Source organism: Salmo trutta, chromosome 9 (assembly GCF_901001165.1).
Source record: "Salmo trutta chromosome 9, fSalTru1.1, whole genome shotgun sequence".
Classification (NCBI taxonomy): Eukaryota; Metazoa; Chordata; class Actinopteri; order Salmoniformes; family Salmonidae; genus Salmo; species Salmo trutta.
Window position 1 is genome coordinate 30,882,659 of NC_042965.1, and position 20,729 is coordinate 30,903,387.

At 42.8% G+C, this 20,729-nt stretch overlaps 1 protein-coding gene across 4 annotated transcripts; it reads left to right on the forward strand.

Annotated features, from left to right (window-relative positions):
* Positions 1–5,768: 5,768 nt before the first annotated feature.
* LOC115200392 (leukocyte surface antigen CD53-like) lies at positions 5,769–20,480 on the forward strand. Of its 4 annotated transcripts, none has more exons than XM_029763429.1 (8): positions 5,769–5,787; positions 8,177–8,260; positions 13,540–13,728; positions 14,120–14,194; positions 14,418–14,531; positions 16,348–16,440; positions 19,622–19,705; positions 20,045–20,480. In XM_029763429.1, exons 2-8 carry the CDS (start codon positions 8,198–8,200, stop codon positions 20,114–20,116), a joined length of 690 nt encoding a protein of 229 aa, XP_029619289.1. In that variant the 5' UTR covers positions 5,769–5,787; positions 8,177–8,197; the 3' UTR covers positions 20,117–20,480. The 4 variants fall into 4 exon arrangements, with proteins under 4 accessions (XP_029619289.1, XP_029619287.1, XP_029619286.1 ...); XM_029763427.1 differs by lacking the exon at positions 5,769–5,787 and adding an exon at positions 6,275–6,945; XM_029763426.1 differs by lacking the exon at positions 5,769–5,787 and adding an exon at positions 6,275–6,377.
* The last annotated feature ends 249 nt before the right edge of the window (positions 20,481–20,729 follow it).

Consider the following 20,729-nt stretch of genomic DNA (forward strand, 5'->3'; position numbering starts at 1 on the left):
AGGCAGAGGACAAACAGCTGGACCCAACTGCGTCACAACACTCCGGCCCAAGGAACAAAGCGATAGCGCACAAATTACACAACATTTTTACAAATAACCAACCCACGGGTTATAACAATACCCGGCACAAAACCAGCCTGAAGCGTCACACACGATACGAAAAAAAACAATACCACACACAGACATGGGGGGAACAGAAGGTAATATACATGTAGAGTAATGAGGGGATGTAAACCAGGTGTGCGGGAAAACAAGACAAAACAAATGGAAATGACAGCGGCGATGGCTAGAAAACCGGTGACGTTGACCGCCAAACGCCGCCTGAACAAGGAGAGGGACCGACTTCGGCGGGAGTCGTGACACTTGCATATGATTGGCTTTGTGCTCTATTCATTGCTCTGGCATTTACTTGTAATTTCAAACATTGTGATTCTGTGTATAGAGGGGCGACTCTACTGTGAAGTAAATATTTCACTTAGGTGTCTGACAACAAATATTGTCCTGCAGAGTTCCCTTTGATTCTTCTTTCTCTCTTGTCTTATGTCTCCTCCAGCCGTTACCTGTCAACAGTCAACACCCAAAAGTATAGTGGTACCCAGGTATTATATCTGCTGTTTTAACTGAGGGAACGTTGTGGTGTCACGTCCTGACCAGTAAAGAGGTTATTTTGTTATTATAGTATGGTCAGGGCGTGGCAGGGGGGTGTTTGTTTTGTGTGTTTTGGAATTTTGGGTTTGATCTATGTTATCTATTTCTATGTTTTCCTTTTTAGTTCTTCTATTTCTATGTTGTGTATGTTTGGGTTGATCTCTAATTGGAGGCAGCTGATCCTCATTGCCTCTGATTAGAGATCATATTTAAGTAGGGGTTTTTCTTCATGGGTTTTGTGGGTAGTTGATTCCTGTTTAGTCTGTGCACCTTACGGGACTGTTTTCGTCGTTTGTTTTTGTGTTTAAGTGTGGTTCTTTAATAAATATGAAGATGAGCACTTTATCCGCTGCATATTGGTCCGATGATTTCTCCTCCTCTGACGACAAACAATATGACAGCACTACCCACCAACCAGGGACCAAGCAGCGGAAGAGGGAGCAGCGAGAGAGGTATCTGGAGTCGTGGACATGGGAGGAAATATTGGACGGGAAAGGACCCTGGAGGCAGGCTGGGGAGTACCAGAGACCGAAGGTGGAACTGGAGGCAGCAAAGGCGGAGCGGCGCCATTACGAGGCGTTATACGCACCGATTGGCAAGTGCGAGAGGCAGCCCCCAAAATGTTTTGGGGGGGGCACACGGGGAGTGTGGCTAAGTTAGGTCGGAGTCCTGAGCCAACTTCCCGTGCTTATTATGGGGAGCGACGGATCAAGAAAGCACCGAGCTATGCAGAAATGCGCACTGTATTGCTCAGACGCATTCAAAGCCCGGTGCGATCGGTGAAATCTCCTCAGCGTTGCCAGGCTAGGTTGAGCACTCAGCCAGGAAGGGTTGTGCAGGCCGTACGCTCCAGACCTCCAGTGCGTCTCCAGGACCCAGTGTACCTTGTTTCTGCTTCCCGCACTAGCCCTGAGGTGCGTGTTACTAGGCTGGCGCCTCCAAAACCAGCCCCACGCATCAGGCCTCTAGTGCGCCTGCCCAGTCCAGTACGTCCTGTTCCTGCTCCTCGCACTAGCCCTGAGGTGCGTGTCACTAATCTGGCGCCTCCAAAGCCAGCCCCACACATCAGGCCTCGAGTGCGCCTGCCCAGTCCAGTACGTCCTGTTCCTGCTCTGCGCACTCACCCTCCAGTGTGCCTCCATAACCCGGTACAGCCAGTGCCTGCTGTGAGCACTCTGCCATTAGTACGTCCTGTTCCTGTTCCCCGCACTCATCCTCCATTGCGTCTCCATAACCCGGTACAGCCAGTGCCTGCTGTGAGCACTCGGCCTCCAGAGTCGCCCTCCAGTCCGGAGCTGCCAGAGTCGCCCTCCAGTCCGAAGCTGCCAGAGTCGCCCTCCAGTCCGGAGCTGCCAGAGTTGCCCTGCGACCCAGAGCCTACAGCAGTGGTATGCAACCCAGAGTCTTCTGCGGGGTGGGCAGGTTAGATTGGGGACTAAGCCCGGAGCCAGAGCCACCTCCGTAGGGGGGAGTATTGGGAAGGGTGGGGTGTAGCTCAAGAACTGTTGGTGAAGGTGGCCACCCTCCCTTCCCTCCCTTTATGTTTGGGTTTCTTTTTGTGGGTTGTTTTTGAGGTGCATTCGGGGTCTGCACCTTTGGGGGGGGGGGGGGGGGGGTACTGTCACGTCCTGACCAGTAAAGAGGTTATTTTTGTTATTATAGTATGGTCAGGGCGTGGCAGGGGGGGTGTTTGTTTTGGGATTTTGGGTTTGATCTATTATCTATTTCTATGTTTTCCTTTCTAGTTCTTCTATTTCTATGTTGTGTATGTTTGGGTTGATCTCTAATTGGAGGCACCTGGTCCTCGTTGCCTCTGATTAGAGATCATATTTAAGTCTGGGTTTTTCTTCATGGGTTTTGTGGGTAGTTGATTCCTGTTTAGTCTGTGCACCTTACGAGACTGTTTTCGTTGTTTGTTTTGTGTAAGTGTTTTGTTTTCCTTCGAATAAAGAAGATGTTAAATATACCCGCTGCAGTTTGGTCCATTCCATACGACGAACGTTACATGTGGACTACTTTGGATCGGTTTGTTTGTACGGTACCGTGTCCTCTTCAGTGATTTTTTTTTGTTTGTTTTTGCAGTAGAGTGAGATAAGAGATATCTAAAGGCTTCTCTGCTGTTCTTATGACCTGATTTGAACACGGTAATGGTGGTAGTATTTGTCATATAAACATGTGACCTGTTTGCCATACAGATTGACACTTTCTTTTTAGAAAGACCTGATGTGTAACCTGGACATAGAAGAAATCAAATCACATTTTATTTGTCACATGCGCCGAATACAACAGGTGTAGTAGACCTTAACGTGAAATCCTTACTTACACAAAAATAAATATTAATAACACAATACAATAAAGAGGCTATATACAGGGTACTGGTACCAAGTCAATGTGTGGGGGTACAGGTTAGTTGAGATAATTGAGGTAATATAGTATTCAGACCCCTTGACTTTTTCATAATTTTGTTAGGTTACTGCCTTATTGTAAATTTGAATCAATAGTCCCCCCCCCCATGATGACAAAGCTGTCATTGACGTGTGTGTAGGTGGCAGGGAAGTCAGGCGCAGGAGAAACCAACTTGGTGTAACTGGAGTCGTTTAATATTTATAAAACAAACTCCACAAAACCAACGTACATAAAAGTAAACATACCCGTCGCACACCTATACAAATACACGAACACAACCACTAACAATCTCCGACAAGGACATGAGGGTAAACAGAGGGTTTAATACACAACATGTAATTAATGGGATTGAAACCAGGTGTGTCGGAAGACAAGACAAAACCAATGGAAAATTAAAAGTGGATCAATGATGGCTAGAAGACCGGTGACGTCGACCACCGAGCGCCACCTGAACAAGGAGGGGCATCGACTTCGGCAGAAGTCGTGACAGAAGCATTTTTACTTATTTATTAAAAATAAAAAACTTAAATAGCACATTTACATAAATATTCAGACTGTTTTCTCAGTACTTTGTTGAAGCACCTTTGGCAGCGATTACAGCCTCGAGCATTGTTGGGTATAACAATACAAGCTTGGCACACCTGTATTTGGGTAGTTTCTCCCATTATTCTCTGCAGATCCACTCAAGCTCTGTCAGGTTGGATGGGGAGCAATGCTGCACAGCTATTTTCAGGTCTCTCCATAGATGTTCGATCGGGTTCAAGTCCGGATTCTGGCTGGGCCACTCAAGAATATTCAGAGACTTGTCCCGAAGCCACACCTGCGTTGTCTTGGCTGTGTGCTTAGGGTCGTTGTCCTGTTGGAAGGTGAACCTTCACCCCAGTCTGAGGTCCTGAGCGTTCTAGAGCAGGTTTTCATCAAGTCTCCCAGTCCCTGCCGCTACAAAACATCCCCACAGCATGATGCTGCCACCACCATGCTTCACCGTAGGGATGGTGCCAGGTTTCCTCTAAAAGTGACACTTGGCATTCAGGCCAAAGAGTTCAATCTTGGTTTCATCAGACCAGAGAATCTTGTTTCTCATGGTCTGAGAGTCTTTAGGTGCCTTTTGGCAAACTCCAAGCGAGCTGTCATCTACTTTTTACTGAGGAGTGGCTTCCGTCTGGCCACTCTACAATAAAGGCCTGATTGGTGGAGTGCTGCAGAGCTGGTCTTTCTGGAAGGTTCTCCCATCTCCACAGAGGACCTCTAGAGCTCTGTCAGAGTGACCATCACCTCCCTGACCAAGGAACTTCTCCCCTGATTGCTCAGTTTGGCCGGACGGAGTCTTGGTGGTTCCAAACTTATTCCATTTAAGAATGATGGAGGCCGCTGTGTTTTTGGGGACCTTCAATGCTGCAAACTGTCGGTCTGTCGTTCTTTGTGTTCTCGTTTTTCTGTGTTCACATTTATTTAATAAAATATAATGATGAACATGCAACCCGCTGCGCCTTGGTCCTCTCTACCCAACGACAACCGTGGCATCAGCTTTTGAAGCTGGTGTACAAAACCTAAAGTAAAAGATGCAAAAACAAACTTCAGAATGGGAGACATAGACATAGAACAGCTCTACCGCTTCTTAGACTTGCTTTCAACGAGAATTAAATATTTATTTTGTACTTTTTACTCCTAATTGGTAGTTACAATCTTGTCCCAACGCTGCAACTCCCGTATGGACTTGGTAGAGGCGAAGGTCGAGAGCCACGAAATATGACCCTGTCAAGTTGCACTGCTTTTTGACACACTGCTCGCTTAACCCAAAAGCCAGCTGCACCAATGTGTCAGACGAAACACCGTACAACTGGCGACCGATGTCAGAGTGCATGGGCCTGGCCTACCTCATGGGTCTCCCAGTCGCGGCCGGCTGCGACACAGCCCGGGATCGAACCCAAGTTTGTAGTGACACCTCAAGCACTGCGATGTAGTGCCTTAGACCGCTGCGCCACTCGGGAGGCTCTATATCTCACAATTCTATGTCAATTTGGTGGGATCGCCCAAAAAGTTACATATTATAGTTTTAAATATTTACAGCTTCATTTTGACAATAAAAAATATCAAAAACAGTCACAACAACCTCTGTCTCTTCCTGGGCTGTCATATGAAGCTCAGGAACTGGGAAGGAACTTTCTCAGCACTGGAGCAGGCGTCGTCCCCCTGTTCATTCTGCAGGTACAGTACACTTTCTACGCTTTTACTTATTTGGTTCAATGTGTGTCCCAAATGGCACTCTATTCCCAATATAGTGCACAACTTCTGACTAAAGCCCTATCGACCCTGGTCAAAAGTAATGCACTATATATAGGGAGTAGGATGCCAATGTGATTCTCACCATCTTCTTCATTCTACTGAGCCTGTTTCCTCTTCCTTAGTCTATAAGACTGTTTGTGGTCTTAGTTCAAATGTGCTGACTGTGCATCCAAAACATGTTTCTGTTATTGTTTGCAGTTGATTTGCCTGTGTTTCACCGTCCCCATCTTCTGACACTTCAGTCGTAATGGATATGGTTACAAGTAAAAGAAGAACCCATGACTTTCAACTGGCTTATTGCGCAATACAGGATCTCCTTCACTTTGTCTGTAAATAGAACACAAAGCAATCGGGTACCTTTTTTGAGAGCAGTTATGTTATGAGTACTTAGCATAATGACCAAGCATCTGACAAGAACAGTTGCCATTGAGACTGAGCCATTTTCAGGTATCATTCTGTATATTCATCTTTTGATTTCATTCTGGATGAATCTCACCTGAGAGACTAATATATGTGTATGTTATAGGGATTGTTTAAAACTTACAGAAAAAAATGTATGTAAACAATAGTCATCTCAATTTTTGACTGCTCCTACCTGTGTATTAAACCATTAAACCATACCTCTCAAAATGTGGATGTGCATAGCACATTTTCACTCTTACAGAGTAGGCATGATTGAAACAACAGTGAGTCAGTTTTTACTTCAGAAAATATTTTTTGATCATTGGTTATTTATAGTTGAAAACATAGGTGCCAAATTCCCCTCCACTGGTAGAAAAGGGTTACCACAACTTTAGACCTTTTGTGTTTCCTTTTGCTAGTTTAAAATGCATGGCACACGTTCTCAGTATAGATTTTTCCCAGTGTGCCCCAGAATAAGGAAGTAGAATGAACTGACAAACCCCTTGCCTTCAGAGTCTAATGAGAATGGAAACTACCAGTACGGTAAAGTCAAAGGAGCAGTACATCCTCTAAACAACGTATTGTAGAGGGTATTGGGCTTGAGTTACACTTGTATCACTATTTCAACTGACAAGGTAAACACAATGTTGACATTTTCTTAATTCACTAAAGCTCAATTGATACCATTCTCACAGAAATTTAATGATGTCTCAATGTCATCATCTTTAATTGAAAGTTATATTTTATTGGTTATAAAACAAAGAGGACATTTGATTGTATTTTGATTGTCATGAGTGACTTACTGCATGTGTCTATTGATCTAGACATAGCTAACCAAGGGATAAGAGACATTGGTCATGGGTTTATAAAGAGAGAGTAACAATAACTTATTAAACCTTGTCTGAGAACAATCTAAAATGTAATGTTGTCAGTATTATTGAAAACATCTATTTGAAGACATTTTATAAATGTGGTATAACAAGAAAGGTAGGGTAGTTTGGGGTTTCTTAGACTCTTAGAGGTCGTTTGGCAGTAATTGAAATTAGCTTGAATGTCAAGGAGGAAATTAAGTACATTTTAAATTTGACATTGAAACAGTTTCATTTCATTATGTTTATCAATTACAGACACAGCATGGTTTCAGAGGATGAGGGTGATATTGGGTTGGACACATATTACTGAACAAAAATATCAACGCAACATGTAAGTGTTGGTCCCATGTTTCATTAGATTAAATAAAACATCCCAGAAATTTTCCATACGCACAAAAAGCTTATTTTTCTCAAAATTTGTGCAGAAATATGTTTATATCCCTGTTAGTGAGCATTTCTCCTTCGCCAAGATAATCCATCCACCTGACAGGTGTGGCATATCAAGAAGCTGATTAAACAGCATGATCATTACACACAGGTGCACCTTGTGCTGGGAACAAAAAAGGCCAATCTAAAATGTGTTGTTTTGTCACACAACATAATTCCACAGATGTCTCAAGTTTTGAGGGAGCGTGCAAATGGCATGCTGATTGCAGGAATGTCCACCAGAGCTGTTGCCAGAGAATTTAATGTTAATTTCTCTACCATAAGCCACCTCCAACGTCATTTTAGAGAATTTGGCAGTACTTCCAACCGGCCTCACAACCGCCGACCGCGTGTATCCACGCCAGCCCAGGACCTCCACATCCGGCTTCTTCACCTGCGGGTTCGTCTGAGACCAGCCACCCAGACAACTGATGAGGAGTATTGCTGTCTGTAATAAAGCCCTTTAGTGGGGAAAAACATATTCTGATTGGCTGGGCCTGGCTCCCAAGTGGGTGGGCCTATGCCCACCCATGGCTGTGCCCCTTCCAAGTCATGTGAAATCCATGGATTAGGGCCTAATGAATTTTTTTCAGTTGACTGATTTCCTTATGTGGACTGTAACTCAGTAAAATCATTGAAATTGTTCCATGTTGCGTTTACATTTTTGTTCAGTATATTAACCTGAAGAAGGTGTACAATTCTACACACATTCATCCCACAGTTGAATGAAATATTGTTATGATGTTGGTTTACTTCCACAGATATTTCCTCAAAGACTAAATCGATATCAAACTGTCTTGGTCTAAACATCAGGGTAAAAACTATGATGAAAACCAGCCTGGTCCCCTGGGTAAATTTAAATGAAGTATTATACACAGGAAACCAGATAAAGCATGCTCATTTCCTCATACTGTGTGACACTTTATGGCCTCACTACTCAGTCTCAGACAATGGTTCCATGCTCCTTCTCATTTCTTTAGATGAACAAAATACAAATCTGACTCAGAGGTGTCCTCACAGTTTTGTGTGGTATGGTATGTTGCTGTTTTCACTGATGGTTTCTGTGTTAAAGACACGCTTTTCATTGATCTGTTGGCACATTGTGTGTTTATCTGTCTCTTGTTTTGTTTTTTCAGGTCTTAACGTACTTCTGGGAAATGGCTCAAAATTGCCTCAAGTGTTTGAAATACACCATGTGTGTGGTTAACTTCTTGTGCTTTGTACGTATCCCAAACATCCATCTGTTACCTTCTATTCTTCCTTCCCTCAATGAGATAAAAACCCATGTTCAATATTTCAGTGTACATTTATCACATTCCAGCTGGTGTCTATTCCACAAGTTACCACCGGCTAAATCTATGACTTTAAAATGCCTATTTACTCTGTTCCATCTGACTTTTTTTTAGACTAACATTTAGTTTTCAAAAGCGGAGATTTGCATAAAACTTGCTGTCTGTCTCTCCGACATTTGCAACATTGCTTCAATATTCAAATTCGATCTCCAGCTATCCCATGGTAATGAACGTGTCGTGACGAGACAGACAGACAGGCAGGCGGCGGTTCTCTGCCAGTTGAAATCATGAATCAGCTGGTATCCTATTTATAGATGTATACAAAGAAATGTCAATTGAAAAAAGGTAAAACGAAACGAAATGCAGCTAGCTTGCGGTCTTTCCAGCTTCCGTTTGAAGTGGTTGTGTTAGCTGTGTTGTTGGCTAGCGCCTTTGAACAATAGTGTCCAGACAAGAGAGCACATTTTCTATGCCAGGTGAAATCGCGCCTCATTAGCTGATTGTTATTTAAATAAATGTCACTAGAAAACAGCTTGAACAAATGCAAATGCGGCTTCTTTGCTGTTATTCTTGATGCACTTTTTGACGTGATTGTTAGCCGTAGTTGGCTAGCTAGTAAGCAATGGATAAGATAAGAAAGTTGCCAGCCAGTATGGCAATGGAAAATTTACAACGAACGACTGGGTTGCGTCCATAGATACAGAACAAAAAGACTTAACGACTGGGTCGGGTCCATAGGTACAGAACAAAAAGACTGGATGGCTGGGTCGCGTCCATAGATACAGAACAAAAAGACTGGATGGCTGGGTCGCGTCTCTAGCAACCGAAATGATAGAACAAACGACCAGCCGGCTTGGGCAGCAACCCTAGATTTGTGTCGGGACTATATCTTGTGGAAGGATGAAATTGTATGAATAAATTCATCAAAATAACGTTTTTAATGAAAATATGTTGGTAACCCCTTGTATAAAAGTGATTATGCCCTCGAAGCCGGTGTTTGGAGGATATATTGGCACAGATTATTCTACATTGTAGAATAACAATTAAGACATCAAAACTATTAAATAACATATGGAATCATGTAGTAACCAAAAAATTGTTAAACAAATCAAAATATATTTTATATTTGAGATTCTTCCAAGTAGCCACCCTTTGTTAAGCTTTGCACACTCTTGACATTCTCTCAACCAGCTTCATCTGGAATGCTTTTGCAACAGTCTTGAAGGAGTTCCCACATATGCTGAGCCATTGTTGGCTGCTTTTCCTTCACTCTGCGGTCCAACTCATCCGAAACCATTTCAATTGGATTGAGGTCGGGTGATTGTGGAGGCCAGGTCATCTGATGCAGCGCTCCATCACTCTCCTTCTTGGTCAATATTTTATTTTTATTTTTATTTCACCTTTATTTAACCAGGTAGGCAAGTTGAGAACAAGTTCTCATTTACAACTGTGACCTGGCCAAGATAAAGCAAAGCAGTGTGACACAGACAACAATACAGAGTTACACATGGAGTAAACAAACAAGCCAATAACACAATAAACAAGTCAATGATACAGTAGAAAAAAGAAAGTCTATATAGTGTGTGCAAAAGGCATGAGGAGGTAGGCAATAAATAGGCCATAGGAGCAAATAATTACAATTTAGCAGATTAACACTGGAGTGATAAATGAGCATATGAAGATGTGCATGTAGAGATACTGGTGTGCAAAAGAGCAGAAAAGTAAATAAAATAAAAACAGTAAGGGATGAGGTAGGTAGATAGGGTGGGCAATGTACAGATGGGCTATGTACAGCTGCAGCGATCGGTTAGCTGCTCAGATAGCTGATGTTTAAAACCTGTTGGGGCTAGGGGGCAGTATTTTCACGGCCGGATGAAAAACGTACCCAATTTAAACAGGTTACTACTCTGGCCCAGAAAATAGAATATGCATATTATTAGTATATTTTGATAGAAAACACTCTGAAGTTTCTAAAACTGTTTGAATGGTGTCTGTGAGTATAACAGAACTCATATGGCAGGCAAAAACCTGAGAAAATTGAATCAGGAAGTGGGAGAAATTAGAAATGTAGTTTTTCTTTTGAATCCCTTGAAAAACTACAGTGACATAGGATTTACGATGCACCTCCTAACTCTTCCATTGGCTGTCAACAATCTTTAGGAACTGGTTTCATCCGTTACCTGTTACCGGGCAGAAAATTGTGGCTCAGTCAATCACTGGCCAGTCTGAGGACAGGTGTCTTATGACGCGCGTGCATGTGACTTCATTATTTTTTATTTTTCTTCTGGGATGAATACCTATTGCCTGGTTGTAAAATTATCGCAATTTTACGTTAAAAAATACCCTAAAGGATTGATTGTAAACATCGTTTGACGTGTTTCTATAAACGGTAATGGAACTTTTGACCATTTCGTCTATGGATTTGCGCCACATGGCATTGTAAAGTGTGCTGGATGGGTCAACAAAACGGACGTATTTGGAAATAAATGATGGACTTTGCAGAACAAATGAACATTTCTAGTGGAAGTGGGAGCCCTTCCGAGTGCATTCCGCCGAAGATCAGCAAAGGTAAGAAAATATTTTGAACATATTTTTAGAGATTTGTCGACGCCGTGGTTGTAGGCTAACTGTATAGCTTAGCACTGAAGGCTAAGTTCTGTACTCAGAATATTGAACAATGTTCTTTTTCCGTAAAGTTATTTTGAAATCTGACAAAGTGGTTGCATAAAGGAGTAGATTATCTCGGATTCTTTAAATAATTTGTCAACGTTTATGAGTTCTTCTGTAAATGTATGTGCCTATTCACCGGAAGTTATGGGGAGAAAACATGTTCTGAACGTCACGCGCCAATGTAAAAATTGGGATTTTGGATATAAATATGAACTTGATCGAACAAAAAATGCATGTATTGTCTAACATGATGTCCTAGGAGTGTCATCTGATGAAGATTGTCAAAGGTTAGTGCTTAATTTTAGCTGTATATCTGGTTTTGTGAAGACTATCCGTGCTTGGAAAATGCCTTTTTTTTGCTAATGTGCTATCCTAAAATAATCTAATGTTTTGCTTTCACCATAAAGCCTTTTTGAAATCGGACAATGTGATTGGATTAACGAGTAGAGTATCTTTAAAATGCCGTATAATACATTAATTTTAAATTTTAGATTTTTTATTTTTTATTTTGCGCCGTGCTATCTCACTGGTTGTTGTCCAACCAATCCCATTAACGGGATTTTATCTTGAAGGGGTCCTCTAGAGGTTAAAGTTGGTGAGGGAAATAAGTCTCCAACTTCAGCGATTTTTGCAATTCGTTCAATCACTGGCAGCAGAGAACTGGAATGAAAAGCGGCCAAATGAGGTGTTGGCTTTGGGGATGATCAGTGAGATATACCTGCTGGAACGTGTGCTACGGGTGAGTGTTGTTATTGTGACCAGTGAACTGAGATAAGGTGGAGCTTTACCAAGCATAGTCTTATAGATGACCTGGAGCCAGTGGGTCTGGCGACGAATATGTAGCGAGGGCCAGCCGACTAGAGCATATAGGTCGCAGTAGTGGGTGGTATAAGGTGATTTGGTAACAAAACGGATGGCACTGTGATAGACTGCATCCAGTTTGCTGAGTAGAGTATTGGAAGAAGCTATTTTGTAGATGACATCGCCGAAGTCGAGGATCGGTAGGATAGTCAGTTTTACTAGGGTAAGTTTGGCGGCGTGAGTGAAGGAGGCTTTGTTGCGAAATAGAAAGCCGATTCTAGATTTGATTTTGGATTGGAGATGTTTAATGTGAGTCTGGAAGGAGAGTTTACAGTCTAGCCAGACACCTAGGTATTTGTAGTGGTCCACATATTCTAGGTCGGAACCGTCCAGGGTGATGATGCTAGTCCGGCGGGCGGGTGCAGGCAGCGAACGGTTGAAAAGCATGCATTTGGTTTTACTAGTGTTTAAGAGCAGTTGGAGGCCACGGAAGGAGAGTTGTATGGCATTGAAGCTCGTTTGGAGGTTAGTTAGCACAGTGTCCAAGGAAGGGCCAGATGTATACAGAATGGTGTCGTCTGCGTAGAGGTGGATCAGGGAATCGCCCGCAGCAAGAGCGACATCATTGATATATACAGAGAAAAGAGTCGGCCCGAGAATTGAACCCTGTGGTACCCCCATAGAGACTGCCAGAGGTCCGGACAACATGCCTTCCGATTTGACACACTGAACTCTGTCTGCAAAGTAGTTGGTGAACCAGGCAAGGCAGTCATTAGAAAAACCAAGGCTATTGAGTATGCCGATAAGAATACGGTGATTGACAGAGTCGAAAGCCTTGGCCAGGTCGATGAAGACGGCTGCACAGTACTGTCTTTTGAGGTCTGTTGAGTCATTGTCCTATTGAAAAACAAATGATAGTCCCACTAAGCGCATATCAGATGGGATGGTGTATCGCTGCAAGAATGCTGTGGTAGCCATGCTGGTTAAGTGTGCCTTGAATTCTAAGTGGGAACCAGTTAATGCTGAGTTGTGTCTGTTACTTGACCTCTTGTGAAGCATTTATTTGGGCTGCAATTTCTGAGGCTGGTAACTCTTAATGAACTTATCCTCTGCACCAGAGGTAACTCTGGGTCTTCCTTTCCTGTGGCTGTCCTCATGAGAGGCAGTTTCATCATAGCGCTTGATTGTTTTTGTGACTGCACTTGAAGAAACGTTCAAAGTTCTTGAAATTTTCCGGATTGACTGACCTTCGTGTCTTAAAGTAATGATGGACTGTCGTTTCTCTTTGCTTATTTGAGCTTTTCTTGCCATAATATGGACTTGGTCTTTTACCAAATAGGGCTGTCTTCTGTATACCACCCTTACCTTGTCACAACACAACTGATTGGCTCAAATGCATTGACAAGAAAAGAAGGTACACCTGTTAATTGAAATGCATTCCAGGTGACTACCTCATGAAACTGGTTGAGAGAATGCCAAGAGTATGCAAAGCTGACATCAAGGCAAAGGGTGGCTACTTTGAGGAATCTCAAATATAAATATTTTAATTTGTTTAACAGTTTTTTTGGTACTACATTATTCCATATGTGTTATTTCATAGTTTTGATATCTTCACGATTATTCTAAAATGTAGAAAATCTTAAAATAAAGAAAAACCCTTGAATGAGTAGGTGTGTCCAAACTTTTGACTGGTACTGTATGTTGAACACATGCTGTTGTGATTTGGTTGTTGTCAGATCTGTGGAACGGCAGGGTTTGGTTTTGGAGTGCTCATGATGATGAACTCTAAGGTGTCGTCTCTCATCCCGTCCCTGTCCTCCCTGAACATTGCCAACATGCTCTTCATCACCGGCATCATCATGACCTGTGTGTCCTTCCTGGGGTTCCTGGGGGCCCTGAAAGAGAACCACTGTCTCCTTGTCACTGTAGGTCTCACATTTGACATAATTTCATATTTTTTAGAGACATTGGTCTCATCCCACTGGGCACAGACATCAGTTCAACGTCTAGTTTTGATTTACATTTGGTTGAGTTGTCTAACATGAATTCAACATGAAATCATCCAACAATGTCACCCTGTCGTTGGATTTAAGTTAAAAGTTGGGTGAAAAAAAAGACAAAATTCCCTGCCGTTGATGAATTTTTTCAAATCCAATCAGTTTTCCACATTGATTCTATGTCATCACATTGAATTTTTGGGTTGAAATGACGTGTAAATAACATTGAGTCAACCAGTTTTTGCCCAGGTGGGGATCATTCACTGTCCTTGCTTTAATTAAAATGACTTACAAACACTTGTACTTTCTTGATTTTCAGTTTTTCATCCTGCTGTTCATTCTGATGTTGGTGGAGCTGACTGCAGCCTTTCTACTGCTTTTATATGAGAACAAGGTAAGATATAACAGATGGGCACTGGGATGTTGGGAGGAGATTTGAGAGGGGTGACAGAAAATGAAGTGAAGAAGAGAACTTTAATACATTACTAATTTACATGAGGAACATCAGGGATTGAGAGAGGGCCATTGTTGTGAGGAAAGCTCAAAGATGATAGGAGATAATCAGGTAGCGTTTTAAGAGATGTTCATACTGCCAAATAATTCATGTGTGTGCTTAGATTGACAGCTTCCTACAGAGGGATCTCACAGACAGTCTGGAGAAGTCCCGGGAACCAGCTAAAGGTGGGAATTCAACAATGAGCACGGGCGACTGGGACATCATTCAGACCACGGTGAGCGTGTGCTGTGAAATACACTGCTCAAAAAAATTAAGGGAATACTAAAATAACACATCCTAGATCTGAATGAATGAAATAATCTTATTAAATACTTTTATCTTTACATAGTTGAATGTGCTGACAACAAAATCACACAAAAATAATCAATGGAAATCCAATTTATCAACACATGGAGGTCTGGATTTGGTGTCACACTCAAAATTAAAGTGGAAAACCACACTACAGGCTGATCCAACTTTGATGTAATGTCCTTAAAACAAGTCAAAATGAGGCTCAGTAGTGTGTGTGGCCTCCACGTGCCTGTATGACCTCCCTACAACGCCTGGGCATGCTCCTGATGAGGTGGCGGATGGTCTCCTGAGGGATCTCCTCCCAGACCTGGACTAAAGCATCCGCCAACTCCTGGACAGTCTGTGGTGCAACGTGGCGTTGGTGGATGGAGCGAGACATGATGTCCCAGATGTGCTCAATTGGATTCAGGTCTGGGGAACGGGCGGGCCAGTCCATAGCATCAATGCCTTCCTCTTGCAGGAACTGCTGACACACTCCAGCCACATGAGGTCTAGCATTGTCTTGCATTAGGAGGAACCCAGGGCCAACCGCACCAGCATACGCTCTCACAAGGGGTCTGAGGATCTCATCTCGGTACCTAATGGCAGTCAGGCTACCTCTGGCAAGCACATGGAGGGCTGTGCGGTCCCCCAAAGAAATGCCACCCCACACCATGACTGACCCACCGCCAAACCGGTCATGCTGGAGGATGTTGCAGGCAGCAGAACGTTCTCCACGGCGTCTCCAGACTGTCACGTCTGTCACATGTGCTCAGTGTGAACCTGCTTTCATCTGTGAAGAGCACAGGGCGCCAGTGGCAAATTTGCCAATCTTGGTGTTCTCTGGCAAATGTCAAACATTCTGCACGGTGTTGGGCTGTAAGCACAACCCCAACCTGTGGATGTCGGGCCCTCATACCACCCTCATGGAGTCTGTTTCTGACCGTTTGAGCAGACACATGCATATTTGTGGCCTGCTGGAGGTCATTTTGCAGGGCTCTGGCAGTGCTCCTCCTTGCACAAAGGCAGAGGTAGCGGTCCTGCTGCTGGGTTGTTGCCCTCCTACGGCCTCCTCCACGTCTCCTGATGTACTGGCCTGTCTCCTGGTAGCGCCTCCATGCTCTGAACACTACGCTGACAGACACAGCAAACCTTCTTGCCACAGCTCGCATTGATGTGCCATCCTGGATGAGCTGCACTACCTGAGCCACTTGTGTGGGTTGTAGACTCCGTCTCATGTTACCACTAGAGTGAAAGCACCGCCAGCATTCAAAAGTGACCAAAACATCAGCCAGGAAGCATAGGAACTGAGAAGTGGTCTGTGGTTACCACCTGCAGAACCACTCCTTTATTGGGGGTATCTTGCTAATTGCCTATAATTTCCACCTGTTGTCTATTCCATTTGCACAACAGCATGTGAAATTTATTGTCAATCAGTGTTGCTTCCTAACTGGACAGTTTGATTTCACAGAAGTGTGATTGACTTGGAGTTACATTGTGTTGTTTAAGTGTCCCTTTATTTTTTTGAGCAGTATATATATATATAAGAAACATTTAGTGTGTGTCCCAAATGGTACCCTATGTACTATATAGTGACATGACCAGGTCTTATAGGGAGACACTGAGACTTTACAATGAAACATGTAGACTCCCTCTTTAGCCCTCCCAGGCATGTGAACAAAAGTGTGTGGAAATGTGATGTTGTTTCATGTGTTGATAACACTGCTTTTGTCATGTTTAATTCTATTACATACATGTAGTTCCAGTGCTGTGGGGTCCATAACTCAAGTGACTGGAAGGATAAAGTGCCTGCGTCCTGCTGCTCCAAGACCCAATGTGACCTCAATCAGCCGGTATACTGGAAAGAGATACGCTGCCAGGCTTGAGGTCAATTCAGGAAGTACACGGAAATTCCATTTCCAATTCCCTTCAATGCTTTTCAATGAAGAACATTTTGATTTGGAATTAGAATTTGGTTTACTTTCTGAATTGACTGGAATTGAAATGGAATGGTACCACATAATGGTCTTCCCCTCTTCAAAGGGAGAGACACCTTAGACCCAAACTGTTATAGACCTATATCCATCCTGTCCTGCCTTTTCTAAAATCTTCGAAAGCCAAGTTAATAAACAGATAACCGACCATTTCGAATCCCACCGTACCTTCTCCACCATGCAATATGGTTTCCGATCTGGTCACGGGTGCACCTCAGTCACGCTCAAGGTCCTAAACAATATCATAACCGGCATCGATAAAAGACAGTACTGTGCAGCCGTCTTCATCGACCTGGCCAAGGCTTTCGACTCTGTCAATCACCGCATTCTTATCGGCATACTCAATAGCCTTGGCTTCTCAAATGACTGCTTGCCTGGTTTACCAACTACTTCTCAGATAGAGTTCAGTGTGTCAAATCGGCAGGGCCTGTTGTCCGGACCTCTGGCAGTCTCTATGGGGGTGCCACAGAGCTCAATTCTCAGGCCGACTCTTTTCTCTGTACATATCAATGATGTCGCCCTTGCTGCTGGTGATTCTCTGATCCACCTCTACACAGACGACACCATTCTATATACATCTGGCCCTTCTTTGGACACTGTGCTAACAAACCTCCAAACGAGCTTCAATGCCATACAACACTCCCTCCATGGCCTCCAACTGCTTTTAAAAGCAAGTAAAACTAAGTGCATGCTCTTCAACTGCTGCGCACACCCTCCCGCCCAACTAGCATCACTACTCTGGACGCTTCTGACCTAGAATATGTGGACGACTACAAATACATAGGTGTCTGGTTAGACTGTAAACTCTCCTTCCAGACTCACATTAAGCGTCACCAATCCAAAATGAAATCTAGAATCGGCATCCTATTTCGCATCAAAGCCTCCTTCACTCATGCTGCCAAACATACCCTCGTAAAACTGACTATCCTACCGATCCTTGACTTCGGAGATGTCATTTAGAAAATAGCCCCCAACTCTCTACTCAGCAAATTGGATGAGTCTATCACAGTGCCATTAGTTTTATCACCAAAGCCCCATATACTACCCACCACTGCGACCTGTATGCTCTCATTGGCTGGCCCTCACTACATATCCGTCGCCAATCCCACTGGCTCCAGGTCATCTATAAGTCTTTGCTAGGTAAAGCCCCGCCTTATCTCAGCTCATTGGTCACCATAGCAACACCCACTCGTAGCACGCACTCCAGCAGGTATATTACACTGGTCATCCCCAAAGCCAACACTTCCTTTGGCCGCCTATCCTTCCAGTTCTCTACTGCCAATGACTGGAATGTACTGCAAAAATCACTGAAGGTGGAGTCTTATATCTCCCTCTCTAACTTTAAGCATCAGCTGTCAGAGCAGCTTACCAATCACTGTACCTTTACACAGCCAATCTGTAAATAGCACACCCGACTACCTCATCCCCATATTATTTCTTGCTCTTTTGCACCCCAGTATCTCTACTTGCACATCGTCATCTGCACATATATCACTCCAGTATTAATGCTAAATTGTAATTATTTTTGCCTCTGGACTATTTATTGCCTACCTTCCTACTCTTCTACATTTGCATACACTGTACAAAGATCTTTCTATTTTTCTTTTCTTTTGTGTTATTGACTGTACGTTTGTTTATGTGTAACTCTGTGTTGTTGTTTTTGTCGCGCTGCTATGCTTTATCTTGGCCAGGTCGTAGTTGTAAATGAGAACTTGTTCTCAACTGGCCTACCTGGTTAAATAAAGGTGAAATAAAAAAATCAACTAACATTTTTTTAAATATCCTTTCATGTGGGTAACAAGTGAACTGAACTATAAAACTAGAGTACCAGTCAAAAGTTTGGAAACACCTACTGATTACAGGGTTTAAAATAATTGTTACTATTTTCTACATTGTAGAATCATATTGAAGACATCAAAACTATGAAATAACACATATGGAATCATGTAGTAACCAAAAAAGTGTTTATACGATTGAGCCAATCAGTTGTGTTGTGACAAGGTAGGGGTGGTATAGAGGAGATAGCCCTATTTGGTAAAAGACCAAGTCCATATTATGGCAAGAACAGCTCAAATAAGCAAAGAGAAATTACAGTCCATCATTACTTTAAGACACGAAGGTCAGTCAATCCGGAAAATGTCAAGAACTTTGAAAGTTTCTTCAAGTGCAGTCACAAAAACCATCAAGCGCTATGACGAAACTGCCTCTCATGAGGACAGCCACAGGAAAGGAAGACCCAGAGTTACCTCTAATGCAGAGGATAAGTTCATTAGAGTTACCAGCCTCAGAAATTGCAGCCCAAATAAATGCTTCACAGAGTTCAAGTAACAGACACATCTCAACATCAACTGTTCAGAGGAGACTGCATGAATCAGGCCTTCATGGTCGAATTGCTGCAAAGAAACCACTACCGAGGGACACCAATAAGAAGAAGAGACTTGCTTTGTCCAAGAAACACAAGCAATGGACATTAGACCGGTGGAAATCTGTCCTTTGGTCTGATGAGTCTAAATTTGAGATTTTTGGTTCAATCCACCGTGTCTTTGTGATCTCCGCATGTGTGGTTCCCACCGTGAAGCGTGGAGATGGAGGTGTGGGGGTACCTTGCTGGTGACACTGTCAGTGATTTTATTTCGATTCAAGGCATTCTGCAGCGATACACCATACTTCTGGTTTGCGCTTAGTGGGACTATCATTTGTTTTTCAACAGGACAGAGTGAAGGAAAAGCATATGTGGGAAGGAAAATGCTTAGCATATGTGGGAATTCCTGTTGGAAAAGCATTCCGGGTGACTAACTCATGAAGCTGGTTGAGAGAATACCAAGCGTGTGCAAAGCTGTCATCAAGGCAAAGGGTGGCTACATGATTCCATATGTGTTATTTCATAGTTCTGATGTCTTCACTATTATTCTACAATGTAGAAAATAGTACAAATAAAGAAAAACCCTGTAATGAGTAGGTGTGTCCAAACTTTTGACTGGTACTGTACATAAAAAAAACATATCTGTCACTCAGCAATGTTTTCTCTTCTTCATCTCAGGGTTGTTACAATAAGCTGAAGGCCTGGTTTGAGGAGAACTTCCTAGCCACTGGAGTTGCTGTGATTGTGCTCTGCATTATTGAGGTATGGTCATCTTCCCATACTTGTAAATACAGGGTGTCAGTGACAGGTTTATCCACATTCACATGACAAACATGTCTTATTCCTGACCAGGATAATCTGTCAACTATATGTATCAATCATCATGTATAGCTTTTAAGAAATAGGTATTGTGTCCCAAATGGCACCCTATTCCCTATATAAAGTAGTGTGCACTCATTTTTACCAGATAAGACCATGCTCTATGTATGGCCATTTGGGAGGCTGTTGCATGAGTTTTTAAACATGTATTAGATGGAAATGAAAACTCCACCAGAACACCATGTAGGCTAACACATCCATTTTGTTTTTCTATGTTGGTAGGTCCTGGTCATGTGTTTTTCCATGACTCTGTTCTGCCACATAAGCCAGTCTGGACTCAGCTACATATTATGAAAACGGTGTTTATTTTTTGGTTTGTATTTTGTAATATAATCCCCTCTCGGTTCAGGCTTTCTATGATGTTTAATTTTATTACATGCTAAAAGGCTAGCACTTTTTATGTTTTAGTCATTTAGCAGACACTCTTATCCAGAGTGACTTACAGGAGCAATTTGCTCAAGAGCACATCGACAGAGTTTTTACCTAGTCAGTTTGGGGGTTCGAAACCAGTGACCTTTTTGTCTTCTTAACAGCTAGGCTACCTACCTGCACTTTTGAATGCTATATAATACTATTGATACTGTGACTGTACTGACACATTTTGTAAACAACCCAAATAATTCAATAAACATTGAGCTGTTATTTAATTTTAACCCGACAATGAACCTGACTGAAATTACTTTTCGATCTTTGTAACTACGCAGTGACTGACTGTGTAGTTACTTATGTTATTTGTGACAGCTGCTTCTCAACATCACATGGTTTCCTGTCACTAACTTTCAACCTGCTTTGTGAGTGTTCATATAACCATTATTTTTAGCTTATCTGATGTAGCTGGTGGTTTCACAATATAACAACGAGGGCGATGAAGTCGGATAAAAAGGAGCCTTTGTTAAAAGTCCTCTGA

What these genes read in the sequence shown, in the direction of transcription:
- LOC115200392 (XM_029763429.1), top strand. Translation starts at nt 8,198, where the DNA reads ATGGCTCAAAATTGCCTCAAGTGTTTGAAATACACCATGTGTGTGGTT. An exon ending in GGGACATCATTCAGACCACG is followed by an intron (nt 14,532 to 16,347) that starts GTGAGCGTGTGC and finishes ACATACATGTAG; the next exon opens with TTCCAGTGCTGTGGGGTCCA. An exon ending in AATGTGACCTCAATCAGCCG is followed by an intron (nt 16,441 to 19,621) that starts GTATACTGGAAA and finishes TCTTCATCTCAG; the next exon opens with GGTTGTTACAATAAGCTGAA.